Genomic DNA, 12,624 nt, shown 5'->3' on the forward strand with positions numbered 1-12,624 from the left:
ATATAATGTTTAAAGGGACAGTCAACACTAAAATTGTTATTGTTTAAAAAGTTAGATAACGCCTTTACTACCCATTCCTCAGCTTTGCACAACCAACATTGTTATTTTAATATACTTTATAACATTCAAACCTCTAAATTTCTGCCTGTTTCTAAGCCACTACAGACAGCCTCTTATCACATGCATTTTTATTAGCTTTTCACAACAAGAGACTGCTAGTTCATGTGAGTCATATAGATAACACTGTGCTCATGCCCGTGGGTTCTGCACAACACAGATAAAATGAAAGTCAATTGATAATAAATAAAAAGTCATGTGATCAGGGGGCTGTCAAAAGATGCTTAGATACAAGGTAATCACAGAGGTAAAAAGTGTATTAATATAACTGTGTTGGTTATGCAAAACTGGGGAATGGGTAATAAAGGGATTATCTATCTTTTTAAACAATAACACATTTTGAGTTGACTGTCCCTTTAACAGCATTCTAGTTAAAGGGACAGTCAACACCAGTATTTTTGTTGTTTAAAAAGATAGATAATCCCTTTATTACCCATTCCCCAGTTTTGCACAACCAACACAGTTATAATATACTTTTTACTTCTGTGACTAACTTGTATCTAAGCATCTTCTGACCGCCTCTAATCACATGACTTTTAGTTATTATCTATTGACTTGCATTTTAGCCAATTAGTGCAGTGTCTGCCACTAGCCACGAGCGTGATCACAATGCTATCTATATGGCCTACATAACCTTGCTCTCCCCTGCTGTGAAAAGTAAATAAAATAGAGGCGGCCTTCAAGGGCTTATAAATTATCATATGTGCCTTCCTAGGTTTTCTTTCAACTAGAATACCAAGAGAACAAAGCAAAATTGTTGATAAAAGTAAATTGGAAAGTTGTTTAAAATTACATGCCCTATTTGAAAAATGAAAGTTTTTTTTGGACTTGACTGTCCCTTTAATTGACTACTGTTATATCTCTTCAAATATGTGTCTTGCCCAAGACTAGAAAAATCTTGGGAGCCACAAATTTATCCTTTTAAAATTGTACTGTTCTACTAAAAAATTGGAAAAGTACAATTACATTCATTAACACCTAACCTAATTGGCTTTTAAAGGTTCTCTGTGATTCATTTATTTCAATCCAACCATGGACTATTCAAACATATCTTTATGTGTCAAAAGCACAATAAAAAAAAAAGACTACTAAAAAGCAATATTTGTTTGATACGATTGGTGTCAGAAGTGTGATACCAGAATTGGTTTAATTTTTTCAGAAAGTTTAAAAGAAATATCAGATTGCCTTAAAAATGTTTGCCAGGGATTTATTTTTTAATTATATTTCTATCATAATAGAAATCTAAAATTCAAAGGATCATCTTCGAGGTAGTCATATGTGGTCACTGATCATGGTTTTAAGAGTACACTGTTGTACTTACAGGGAGCATTAACATGGTTCCTGCGGGTCCAGGCAATCCATCGGCTCCGGGGAGACCTGACCGTCCTGGGGGTCCCTGTGAAATGAGAAGATTTTTTAATTGTAAATACAAATAGATTGTTGGTCATGTAGAGCAAAGCTTCTCTCCCTTTTTGTAACAAGTACCCCTACAAGCATTTGTATTCCAAAACATCAACACATAAATATTATTAGGTTAAAAATAGAGGAAATTATGCATGCACCAGAATCCAGTTGAGCTGAATGCAAATTCAGTAAATCTTTGGAAACAGAATAACAAATAATTAAATATTTAACTTAGCACAACACACAGTTTTTTTAATATTATGCCACATTAAAAAATGAAGAGGGAAGTAATATTCTTGCTATCATATTTCTGCATCTAACTTCATCACATACAACTCAGCACAGGCTTATGTCATTCTGGCATTCTGTGCCTAGTACATTTCACCATAACGTGTTTTCCTTGTGATATATCACTGTGACCATATATTTAGCACATGTCTGTGTGATACTTTCTCACAGTGATATACACTTTTCCTGGAACTTTCCCTGTGATGCAAGTTATATCAGCGTTTCTCAACTCAGTCCTCAAATGCCACTAACTGGCCAGATAATAAGGATTTCCATACGTGAATACAGGGGAGTCAGACTCAGTAAGTGATCAGCTGACCAGCCCAGGCAGGAAATTACAATCTGGTTGGTTAGGGCAGCTTGAGGTTAGAACTGAGAAGTACAGATTTTATTGAGACATTGAATATTTCACTTAGTTGCATCTGGGCACAAAATAAGGAAAGGGCAAGTCACTGAGTACCCATTGCCAATGTCCCAGGTACCAAAACCACAGGCTAAGAAACAAGGATGTAGAGCAGGTGTAGGCAAACTATGGCTTATGGTGTTTACAATTTCAAATACAAAAAAAAATCAAAAGAAGAAGATTTCATGACACATGAAAATTAAAAATAAAAGAAAAATCTAATTCCAGTGCCTACGGTACTCCACAATGTATTTTGGCACAATGTTCTTAACACTAAGGAAAGCAGCAATCAGAAAAATTAGAAAATGTAAAACAGAATCTTATCACAGCAGAATTTATTCACAAAATTAAAAAAAATAAAATGAGGTTGCAACCAAAGTAAGTTTCTGAGTGGCTTCTATGGTTTGTCCTGTATTTTTATTTTGTTATTAAAAATGTGTGGAAATGTATTCTCTCCCTTTTATAGAACCTGGTACCTACATAATATCCTCAATGTTGCCTCTTGGCCCTCAAATAGAATGATTTTACTATCTGTACCCAAATGTAATAAGTATATGTTACTGTAAACAGCCATCCATTAATTGGAAGCCGTTAATCATAATAATATTCTTTTATTCAATATCAACAGTTGTTTTTTTATTACACCGCCAATGTACTCCACTATTTAACACAGTAACTTAGTAACCCCACATTAAATCATACGCTTTCTAACCTGTAATTATGCTTTTTGCTGACCTAAGCTAACCAAAAAATCTGCTGCCATCCCAAATCCCATGTTAAATCATTTAAGCTCTCATTTGCCTCATATACTTCTCACAGGCAAAGCCTAGAATGCATGGAACATTATGTACCCCCACTAGCCAACCAGTGCTCCAACCAGCATCCAAAGCCTCCAACTATCTTCATATGTCTCAATGACTTCCTACCTGCCACAAAGACCTGCATCCATTCTTTCTTACCTACAAACTAGTCTCTCTGACCTTCTACAAACATTACTGATATTCAACTAACCATGCAGATCCCCAAACAGCCGAATTGATCTTCAACAAGTCTCTCTAATCTCATCTAAATCTCTTTTGCCTTTGGCTACCTTCATTGCCCCTTCAACAAGGTTCACAAATCTTCAACCAGCTTTATATAACACAAAACAACCTTAGACATTGCCAAATGTACTGACATGTCCCCTAGCTCCATCACAGGTCACAGCTCCCTTACAGATAATACCATTAACTTTCTAATGCCTCTAACAACTTTTTCTGCTCTTACAAATGCACCCTTGGTTTGCAATTATGTAAACATACCCATACAATTTGTTAGAATTTGCAAAGAATCTTATACACAAGTGATATAAACAATATTTACTATATTGACTGTAACCAGCAGTTGCAAAATCAAACAGGCCTGTACTTAAACAGGCAATCTCATAACTAATGTGTCGGATCAGATGTTAGGTGTCATAAAAAATAAATGCAGCAGGAGACAGCTTGTGGTTTGCCTTAATAATCTTATACCATATGGCCAAGCAAATAAAAAAAGGACTTGCATGTAAAATTAGAGTGTACAATGCATAGATTGGTACATTTGTATTTGTTTATAAATCTTACTCTTTTTCTGAAGATGAAGTTGCAGAAGGTGGGAGTCTATAAAGATGTGTTCAGAATTTATAAACCCTGATTGCATATTAGGAAAAACATTGAGTTTTGTTCCACGCTCCCTAAGAGGCCATTATTAACAAGATAAAGAATATGCTTTTAGGCTTCTCTAGGAAGTGTGACACAAACATATTTACACAAAAGCAAGATATGTTTTTATATATTATATAATATCAGGTTAAATGGGGCCTTTATACTGGGCTATATTTAAAATAATATAGGCAATTCCTAAAGCTTTTACAGTGGGCTGTGACAAGCCCGCACAAGCAAAACAATATAAAGGTTTTGTTTTTTAGCACATGACATTCATTTTGGTAGACGCTTGTGCCTGCTTGTGTAGTTTTGGGCTTCTGCAACCTACGTTCCCTAATAATGTATTTTTCTCAAGTTAGAACACTCTCCCATCAATAAATTCTCCATACATCTAATTAAATAAAAGCAAAATAAAAAATAATCTCTCTTTTTCTAACCCCTAGCTTAAAGGGAATTGGAGAGATGTTTCTCACTGGACAGACCTATCCATAGTGTACCTAGGAAAGTGATTGGCAGATGACAACAGATAATTTCTCACTGAATATACTGTGTGTAAAAAATAACCATAGAGGAGACAGTTTCATAAAAGAGAAACAAGAAGAAATAGCAATTTCAGACATTGAATTAAAGGGATACTAACCCCAATTTTTTATTTCATGATTCAGATAGAGCATGCAATTTTAAGCAGCTTTCTAATTTACTCCTATTATCCATTTTTCTTTGTTCTCATGTTATCTTGATTTGAAAAAGCAGTAATGAAAGGTTAGGAGCCAGCCCATTTTTAGTTCAGCACCTGGGTAGCGCTTGCTAATTGGTTTGCTACATTTAGCCACAAATCAGCAAGTGCTACCCAGGTGCTGAACAAAATATGGTCCGGCTCTAAAGCTTACAGTACTGCTTTTTCAAATCAAGATAGCATGAGAACAAAGAAAAATTGATAATAGGAGTAAATTAGAAAGTTGCTTAAAATCTCATGCTCTATCTGAACCATGAAAGAAAAAAATTAGTTTAGTATCCCTTTAACTGGTGAAAGTTTCATTAATATGAGAGTTTTACACCTGTCTGGGCCTGTTCAGCACAGAATCTGCCTTCTGGGTTTAATCAGTGTAGCTTCATTTATATAGCAGACCTAGGTGAGAAATGTGTTCCCAGAGACTGATGGTTTCTTAAAGGGTTATGAACCCCAAAAATGTTCCTTTGTGATTCAGACAGAGCATACAATTTTAATTTACTTATATTATCAAATTTGCTTTGTTCCCAATTTTATTCTTTGTTGAAGAGATACCTGGGTAGGTGTCTGGCGCACTACATGGTAGGAAAAAGTGCTGCTATTTAGTGCTCTTGGATAGCATTCTTGCAAAACTGCTGCCAAATAGTACTCCAGACTTATGAGTTTACCTCCCTGCTCTTCAACAAAAGATACAGAAAATAAGAAAGATTGATTATAAAAGCAAATTAGAAAGTTGTTTGAAATTGCTTGCTCTGTCTGAATCATGAGTTTCATCTCCCTTTAATCCAAATATGGTACATATGGAACCCCCAGGCTGTAACCGTCTCCAGAGTAGGGAGTATATGATAAAGGACAACAAGAGAATAAAGTCAATTTGATCATAAAATTGCATTATCTAACTGATAAAAAATTGTGTGCCTTTAAGCCGTTACATATATTGCTGTCTATGATTAATTTATAGCAAATTGTATCATTGGTGCAGTTAATAAATGTGAATTTGCACAACAGTTTGAGTCTCTATTATTACTCCTGCAGCAAACCAAAAAGGTATTGTACAACCAATATAAGGAATGGCACTTCTTAAGTAAGGTCAGTAACCACTCTCAGGTGCTTGGACACTATTGATACTGTAACATTTTTTGCTTCTAATTAAATTGACACAAAGGGCTGCAACAGTTTGCCAAGTAGTGTACTGCAGCCCTCTAGAAGCTAAAGAGTTAAACAGCAAGACCAGCATAAAAACCTACTTAACTGCTGCATTACCATGTGTTGGCCACTAGATGTCACCATTCAAACAGGAAGTATATTGACCTTTATCCAAAAGCAAAACACAATGGAAGCCAATTTTTACAGCAGCTACATTTCTTCCCTGGGTCATCCAGTTTCACTGTCCCAGTTTACTATTGTGACATAAACCTTATGGGGATATGAACTGCAGGGATAAGCTAAGTAGTGCAAAAGTTCAAATGAAAACAAAACTACTTGTGGTCACATTTAGCACTGCCCGGCTCTGCCAATATAACCAGCAAATAAAAGGTTAAACCATCCTAGAAGAGATCTTTAGTCTTGGCTGAACCTGTAAATAGGATACACCCTACAGCAATCCTAAAAGGGACATTGAGCATGGTATCCTTTGTCCAATAAGCAAGATATTAGTTTTTATTTTCAAGAAAAAAACTTTTTTTCCCTTGGTTTTATCTTCAGGCTTTGGAGGTTTTCGCACAAGTAGATATGTAGCTTTGCGTATAAGACAATGAGAAAAAAAATACTGCAGTATGCACCAAGCAAATCCCACTTATTTAAACAGCTTTATTTTAAATGTTTTAATTCAAAAACATGTGACTCAAGACATATTTTTCTGTTCATCAGGGTAACATTATATCAAAACTCATATATATATGTCCAATTAAAACAGCACAAAATCTAGAATGTTGATTTTTGTGGCTTAAGTCCCATCATTATTTCCAAGAGGATGTCCCTTTAAAATAAGGGGCTGTACAACAGTCTATAAATGGTTAATGCACGTTTTGAACTATGTAATACAGTATTTTATAAATGTTTTAGATACAGTGTGTAGATAAAGCATACAATGTTTCTAAGTGTAAAAAAAAAGAGTTTATAAGAGTCTATAATTAAAGGGGCATGATTCAATTTTTTTCTTTCATGATTCAGATAGAAAAAAGAAGATACTTTCTCAATTACTTATATTATTAAACATGCTTTGTTCTTTTGGTATCCTTTGTTGAAGAAACAGCAATCCACTACTGAGAGCTAGCTGAACACACACGGTGGGCCAATGACAAAAGGCATATAAGTGCAGCCACCAATCAGCAACTAGCTCCAAGTAGTGCAATGATGTTTCTTCAACAAAGGACACCAAGAGAAGGAACATGTTTGATAACAGAAGTAAAGACATGCTCTATCTGAATCAAGAAAGTTTAATTTTGACTTTACTGTCCCTTTAAACAATACACATAATGAATTATTTAAGACCACAGTGTGATGATAGCTGATACATAGTTTGCATTGTACACTCTATATGCCTCTTAGAGGCCCATTTATCAAGCTCCGTACGGAGTTTGTGGGCCCGTGTTTCTGGCGAGTCTTCAGACTCGCCAGAAACCGCAGTTATGAAGCAGCGGTCTAAAGACAGCTGCTCCATAACCTGTCTGCCTGCTCTGAGCAGTCGGACAGAGATCACCACAATTCAACCCGATCGAGTACGATCGGGTTGATTGACACCCCCTGCTAGCGGCCCATTGGCCGCGAGTCTTCCGGGGGGGCGGCGTTGCACCAGCAGCTCTTGTGAGCTGCTGGTGCAATGCTGTATACGGAGAGCGTATTGCTCTCCGCATTCAGCGAGGTCTTGAGGACCTGATCCGCACTGTCGGATCAGGTCCTCAAGACCTATGATAAATAGGCCTCTTAGTCTGAAGCCCATAATATACAGGAGCCTCAAACTAATGAACAAGCTGTCAGGAGAAGACTCAGATAATGACATCCATAGGGAGGGTGACCAGGAAGACCTGTGGTCATGTGGTACCTACCCTTTCACCGGGGTCTCCAGATGGACCGGGTGGTCCTGAAGTACCAGGGGGACCTGGATATCCCTGAATAGAAAAATAAGTAGAATTAAAAAAACAAGGGGGAATTAAGAGCATAACACAAGTGTAAGAACATAAATAAAGGTTCTCTCTACAATACGCAACAAGAATATTATTTGTACAGATTCACATTCAAATAAGCTTCATAACAAGAATTATATGAGGTTAAAGGGACACTAAACCCAAATTTTTTCTTTCATAATATAATTCAGATTGAGCATGCAATTTTAAGCAACTTTCTAATTTACTCCTATTATTGCATGTTGTTCGTTCTCTTGCTATCTTTTTTTAAAAAGCAGGAATGTAAAGATTAAGAGCCGGCCCATTTTTGGTTCAGTATCTGGGTTACGCTTGTTTATTGGTGGCTAAATGTAGTCACCAATCAGCAAGCGTTACCCAGGTGCTGAACCTAAAATGCGTCGACTCCGAAGCTTACATTCCTGCTTTTTAAATAAAGATTGCAAGAGAACAAAGAAAAATGGATACTAGGAGTAAATTAGAAAGTTGCTTAAAATTGCATGCTCTATCTGAATTATGAAAGAAAAAATTTGGGTTTAGTGTCCCTTTAACCAATTTGCTGAGTTGAAAACAAACTGTACTGTTACCCAACTGCTACCCAATCAGTTGGCGAAAGGTTTCATGGCATTGGAATACTTAACCAAGTCACTGCCATATTACTAGCGGCTCAAAGCAAGAAAGTATTAGTTCAAATACTTCAAAACCAATAATAAAGCAGGTGGTAAAGAAAGAGATGAAACAAAAACGCTAAATACAACAAAGAAGAATGAGAGTTGCAGTAACAAACTCAGTACAATAGAAAGAAAAAAAGTATTTGTACTGATTCCTCATAAAAAGCAATTGCACACAGGTGTGTCAAATAATTCTTACGCATTTTGCACTTAGCCAAAATGTAAAACGCGTTTTTTCCTATTTTTTTTCAACATGAAATGCTACACTACATAAAAATTAACTGTCTGACACATTAATTAAAAACACTTAAATAAGGTGCAAAAAATATAACTTACAGCTGGGCCTTCTGGACCCGGGGGACCCTCAATCAGCATTCCCTGTGAAGGAAGAGAGATACAGGTTAGTGGCAAAGTTTTTTATTAATCAATTATTAAATTCATTAATTTATTTAGAAAATAGTGACTGGTGTCATTTGTTGGCTCATATTGGTGTACATGGTTGACATTTTAAAACCTTAAAGGGATATTATAGGGGGACAATGGCAAGTCCTAGCTTCCCTTTAATGCTATGTGTTTAACCATTACAATGGGGTTACCGATCAGGTCCTGAGAGGAAGCTGCTGGTCACCCAATCAGCAGGGGGTCACAAAGTTTGGTTGTTTAGCTACCACTACTGGTTAAGTGTGCTGTTGTGACCAGCAGTTTTCTATGTGTTTAATCCATTAGCAATCACAGCTGAGTTACATATTTGGTGCACAATCTTTATATCTATACACCCTGGCGGTTATATGGTCTGTGCACTGTATATTATTTTATTATATGAATTTATGCTATTATAAATGTGAAATATTTCTACTTGTGAGCGAATAGCTCCCCAAATCATGAGTACTCTGCTCAATGTAAAAGGAGAAACTACCAAACAATAAAGATCACCACATCCCTTTTATGCTATGGGGAAAAGAACTTATCTATATGCTTACATGTTCAAGGATGTTTCTTAGGAGGATTATCACAGGCTTTGTTGTCCACTTTTCTTATGCATGTGACCTTTAAGCATATGCTGGTATGCCACACTTGCAAGTGTGTGCTTGGTGTCACTACCAGTATTGTGAGCATAAAATCTAGGTGTCAGTTATAAGTGCACATGGCTTACAAGTGTATGCTCACTGAGTTGGATGCTAACTTATTTCTTTGCAAATTCAGGAATTTGACTGTGCATTTCAAGCTCAATTTTATGCCTCTTTAAGGCTGCATATATATATATATATATATATATATACACATACATATATATACATATATATATATATATACATATATATATATATATATGGGCAATGGAAAGTAAAATGGATAAATACAAGAAATGAGGAGAATATCTACAGTTTACAGTAATACAAGGAGTGGTCGGTGGACTTGTCAGGAGATTGTTGTGGAAAAGAGATCTGGTTTGTATATCTAATTAGATACAATAAAGACAGACACTCAAGAGTTGCAATAAATAATGGAAAAGCAGTTCTGCTAATTCATAGTGGAAACATCTGGGGATTTGGCCAATATTTATTCTACTGTTTGTGTTATGTGTGGACTTTGGACATCTGGGAAAAAAAGTCTTTGACAAGAAGGCAAATCCCAAACGTTTACATTACTATAACAATGGGAGCTGTCATTTAAGTGCTCAGCATGGTGCTAATCCATTTATTACTGCAGTGATATGCTGCCCCCACCCCCCCCCCGGTCTGAATACCTAACAATTTTATCGCAAGTCCCACTAACTACAGTAGAATTGCATGAGCCACAAATGCACAATAAATCATCTAAATTTCAAATTATTAGCTGTTTTTTCCCCCAAAGAAGTTTCAAAGATTTGTTCAATTTCTCTGCCAACTGTACCATAGGACTCCCATCAGCCAATCACAGACTCTCATACTATACAATGTGATCTCTTGCTTCTGCTCAGTAGAAGCTGGTTCCTCAGAAAATGTGTATATAAAAAGATTAAGTACAAATTGATAATGGAATTAATTAGAAAGTTTTATTAAAACTACATGTTCTACCTGAATCACAAATGATTAATTTTTAATTTAGTGTCCCTTTATGGTTCTAAGACTGTTATATCACAGAGTACTGCAGCCAAAGGGTTAAAGGGTCATGGAAGTCCATCTATCTATCTATCTATCTATCTATCTATCTATCTATCTATCTATCTTTCTGTCTGCCTGTCTGTCTGTCTATCATCTATCCTCAATCCCTCTATCAATCAGTCAATCATTTATCTATCTATCTATCGATCTATCTGTCTGTCTATCATCTATCTAACTATTTATCTATCTACCTATCTATCTGTCTGTCTGTCTATCATCTATCTATCTATCTATCTATCTATCTACCTATCGATCTATCTGTCTGTCTATCATCTATCTAACTATCTATCTATCTACCTATCTATCTGTCTGTCTGTCTATCATCTATCTAACATTGATCCCTCTATCAATCAGTCAATCATTTGTCTATCTATCTGTCTGTCTATCATCTATCTATCTACCTATCTAACTATCTATCTATCTATCTATCTATCTGTCTATCATTTATCTATCTATCTATCTACCTATCTATCTGTCTGTCTGTCTGTCTATCATCTATCTAACATTGATCCCTCTATCAATCAGTCAATCATTTGTCTATCTATCTATCTATCTATCTATCTATCTGTCTGTCTATCATCTATCTATCTATCTAACTATCTATCTAACTATCTATCTATCTATCTATCTATCTATCTGTCTGTCTATCATCTATCTACCTATCTAACTATCTATCTATCTATCTATCTATCTATCTATCTATCTATCTGTCTGTCTATCATCTATCTATCTATCTAACTATCTATCTATCTACCTATCTATCTGTCTGTCTGTCTATCATCTATCTAACATTGATCCCTCTATCAATCAGTCAGTAATTTATCTATCTATCTATAAATTCTAATCTCAAATGCTTCTTTCTCTTGGTCTTCTCTAGTAAAATACGACTCCTTTGTATGAGAGCATGCTAAGGTAGGCTTAGGAGCGCAGCGCACACGTGTTGTGCACTACATGGCAGTGTGTTTGCAATGTTATAAAAATAGTGTTCAGAACATGTGCATGCTCCTAAGCCTACCTCAGTATGCACTCATAGAAACATTATGATGCTGACAGAGCATTTGTATCTCCACAACAATATGGGGCACTTTTAAGGCTGAATAAATCCCACATGAGATTTCAGGACATCATTATTGTACTAAGAAATATTGAGATTTGAACTATAACTGTAAATAAAACAAAATTTATGCTTACCTGATAAATGTATTTCTTGCCGGATATGGTGAGACCACAACGTCATCAATTACTGTTGGCAATATCACTCCTGGCCAGCAGGAGGAGGCAAAGAGCACCACAGTCAAACTGTTAAGGGCTAGATTTATCAAAGCCATTCTCCTCTAATATCGTCCAAAATAACGCATACAAACGGATCCTCATATTTATCAAAGCACTGTGCGTCTATAATTGCGCAAATCTGAAAGAAACTTCTTCACACTTCACTTGCATTCGCCTAGGCGCGCTCCCGAGTGCACCAATATACATTAGTAATAGGCGTAATTTAACAGCCCGACCTACAAATACGCCCAGTTGCTTATTCATCATTGCTTTGCGCCGATAATTCCGGCTGTAATTGCGTGTTGTATATTTCGCCATACAGAGTCGAACACCATTACAATAAATGCTTTTACATCTTGTGATGCAGTACTTTACTCTTTTAACTAATTTTTCAAAAGTTCAGCGCAAAGAAGATACTGTTATTCCCAGTAATTTGCGCTTCCACAGGCGCATATGGTACCAAAAGTTTTATATATATATATATATATATATATATATATATATATATATATCTCGATATATTTATTTTTGTGTCAACATATGGCGCAAACAGCACAGAAACATTGTGTAATATAAATATTAGCTAATTAGTTACCTAAAAAACGTTTTTTTAATAATCAAAACATGGCGGCGCAAATATTTATAGGGAGTAAATAGGGAGTAAATGCTGTTCCCGACAGGCACAAATGATCATTACTACGCCCTAGCTCGCCTGCGCAAAGTTACGTCTATTTGTTTGATAAATTTAGGCACACATGTGCGCCTCTCCGGAGGCAAGCTGGGGCGCA

At 35.9% G+C, this 12,624-nt stretch overlaps 1 protein-coding gene across 2 annotated transcripts in view; it reads right to left on the bottom strand.

The window, feature by feature from the left end:
• LOC128643237 (collagen alpha-1(V) chain) overlaps window positions 1–12,624 on the bottom strand; it is a 236,618-nt gene that overhangs the window by 118,082 nt on the left and 105,912 nt on the right. For both annotated transcript variants that reach the window (XM_053696224.1, XM_053696223.1), the window contains exons 10-12: window positions 8,757–8,798; window positions 7,675–7,737; window positions 1,439–1,513 (exon numbers count right to left, since the gene is read on the bottom strand). In XM_053696224.1, the coding sequence (XP_053552199.1) occupies window positions 1,439–1,513; window positions 7,675–7,737; window positions 8,757–8,798 (180 nt within the window). The remainder of the gene's footprint in view (window positions 1–1,438; window positions 1,514–7,674; window positions 7,738–8,756; window positions 8,799–12,624) is intronic.

The sequence above is a fragment of the Bombina bombina genome, chromosome 12 (genome assembly GCF_027579735.1).
Source record: "Bombina bombina isolate aBomBom1 chromosome 12, aBomBom1.pri, whole genome shotgun sequence".
Taxonomy (NCBI): domain Eukaryota; kingdom Metazoa; phylum Chordata; class Amphibia; order Anura; family Bombinatoridae; genus Bombina; species Bombina bombina.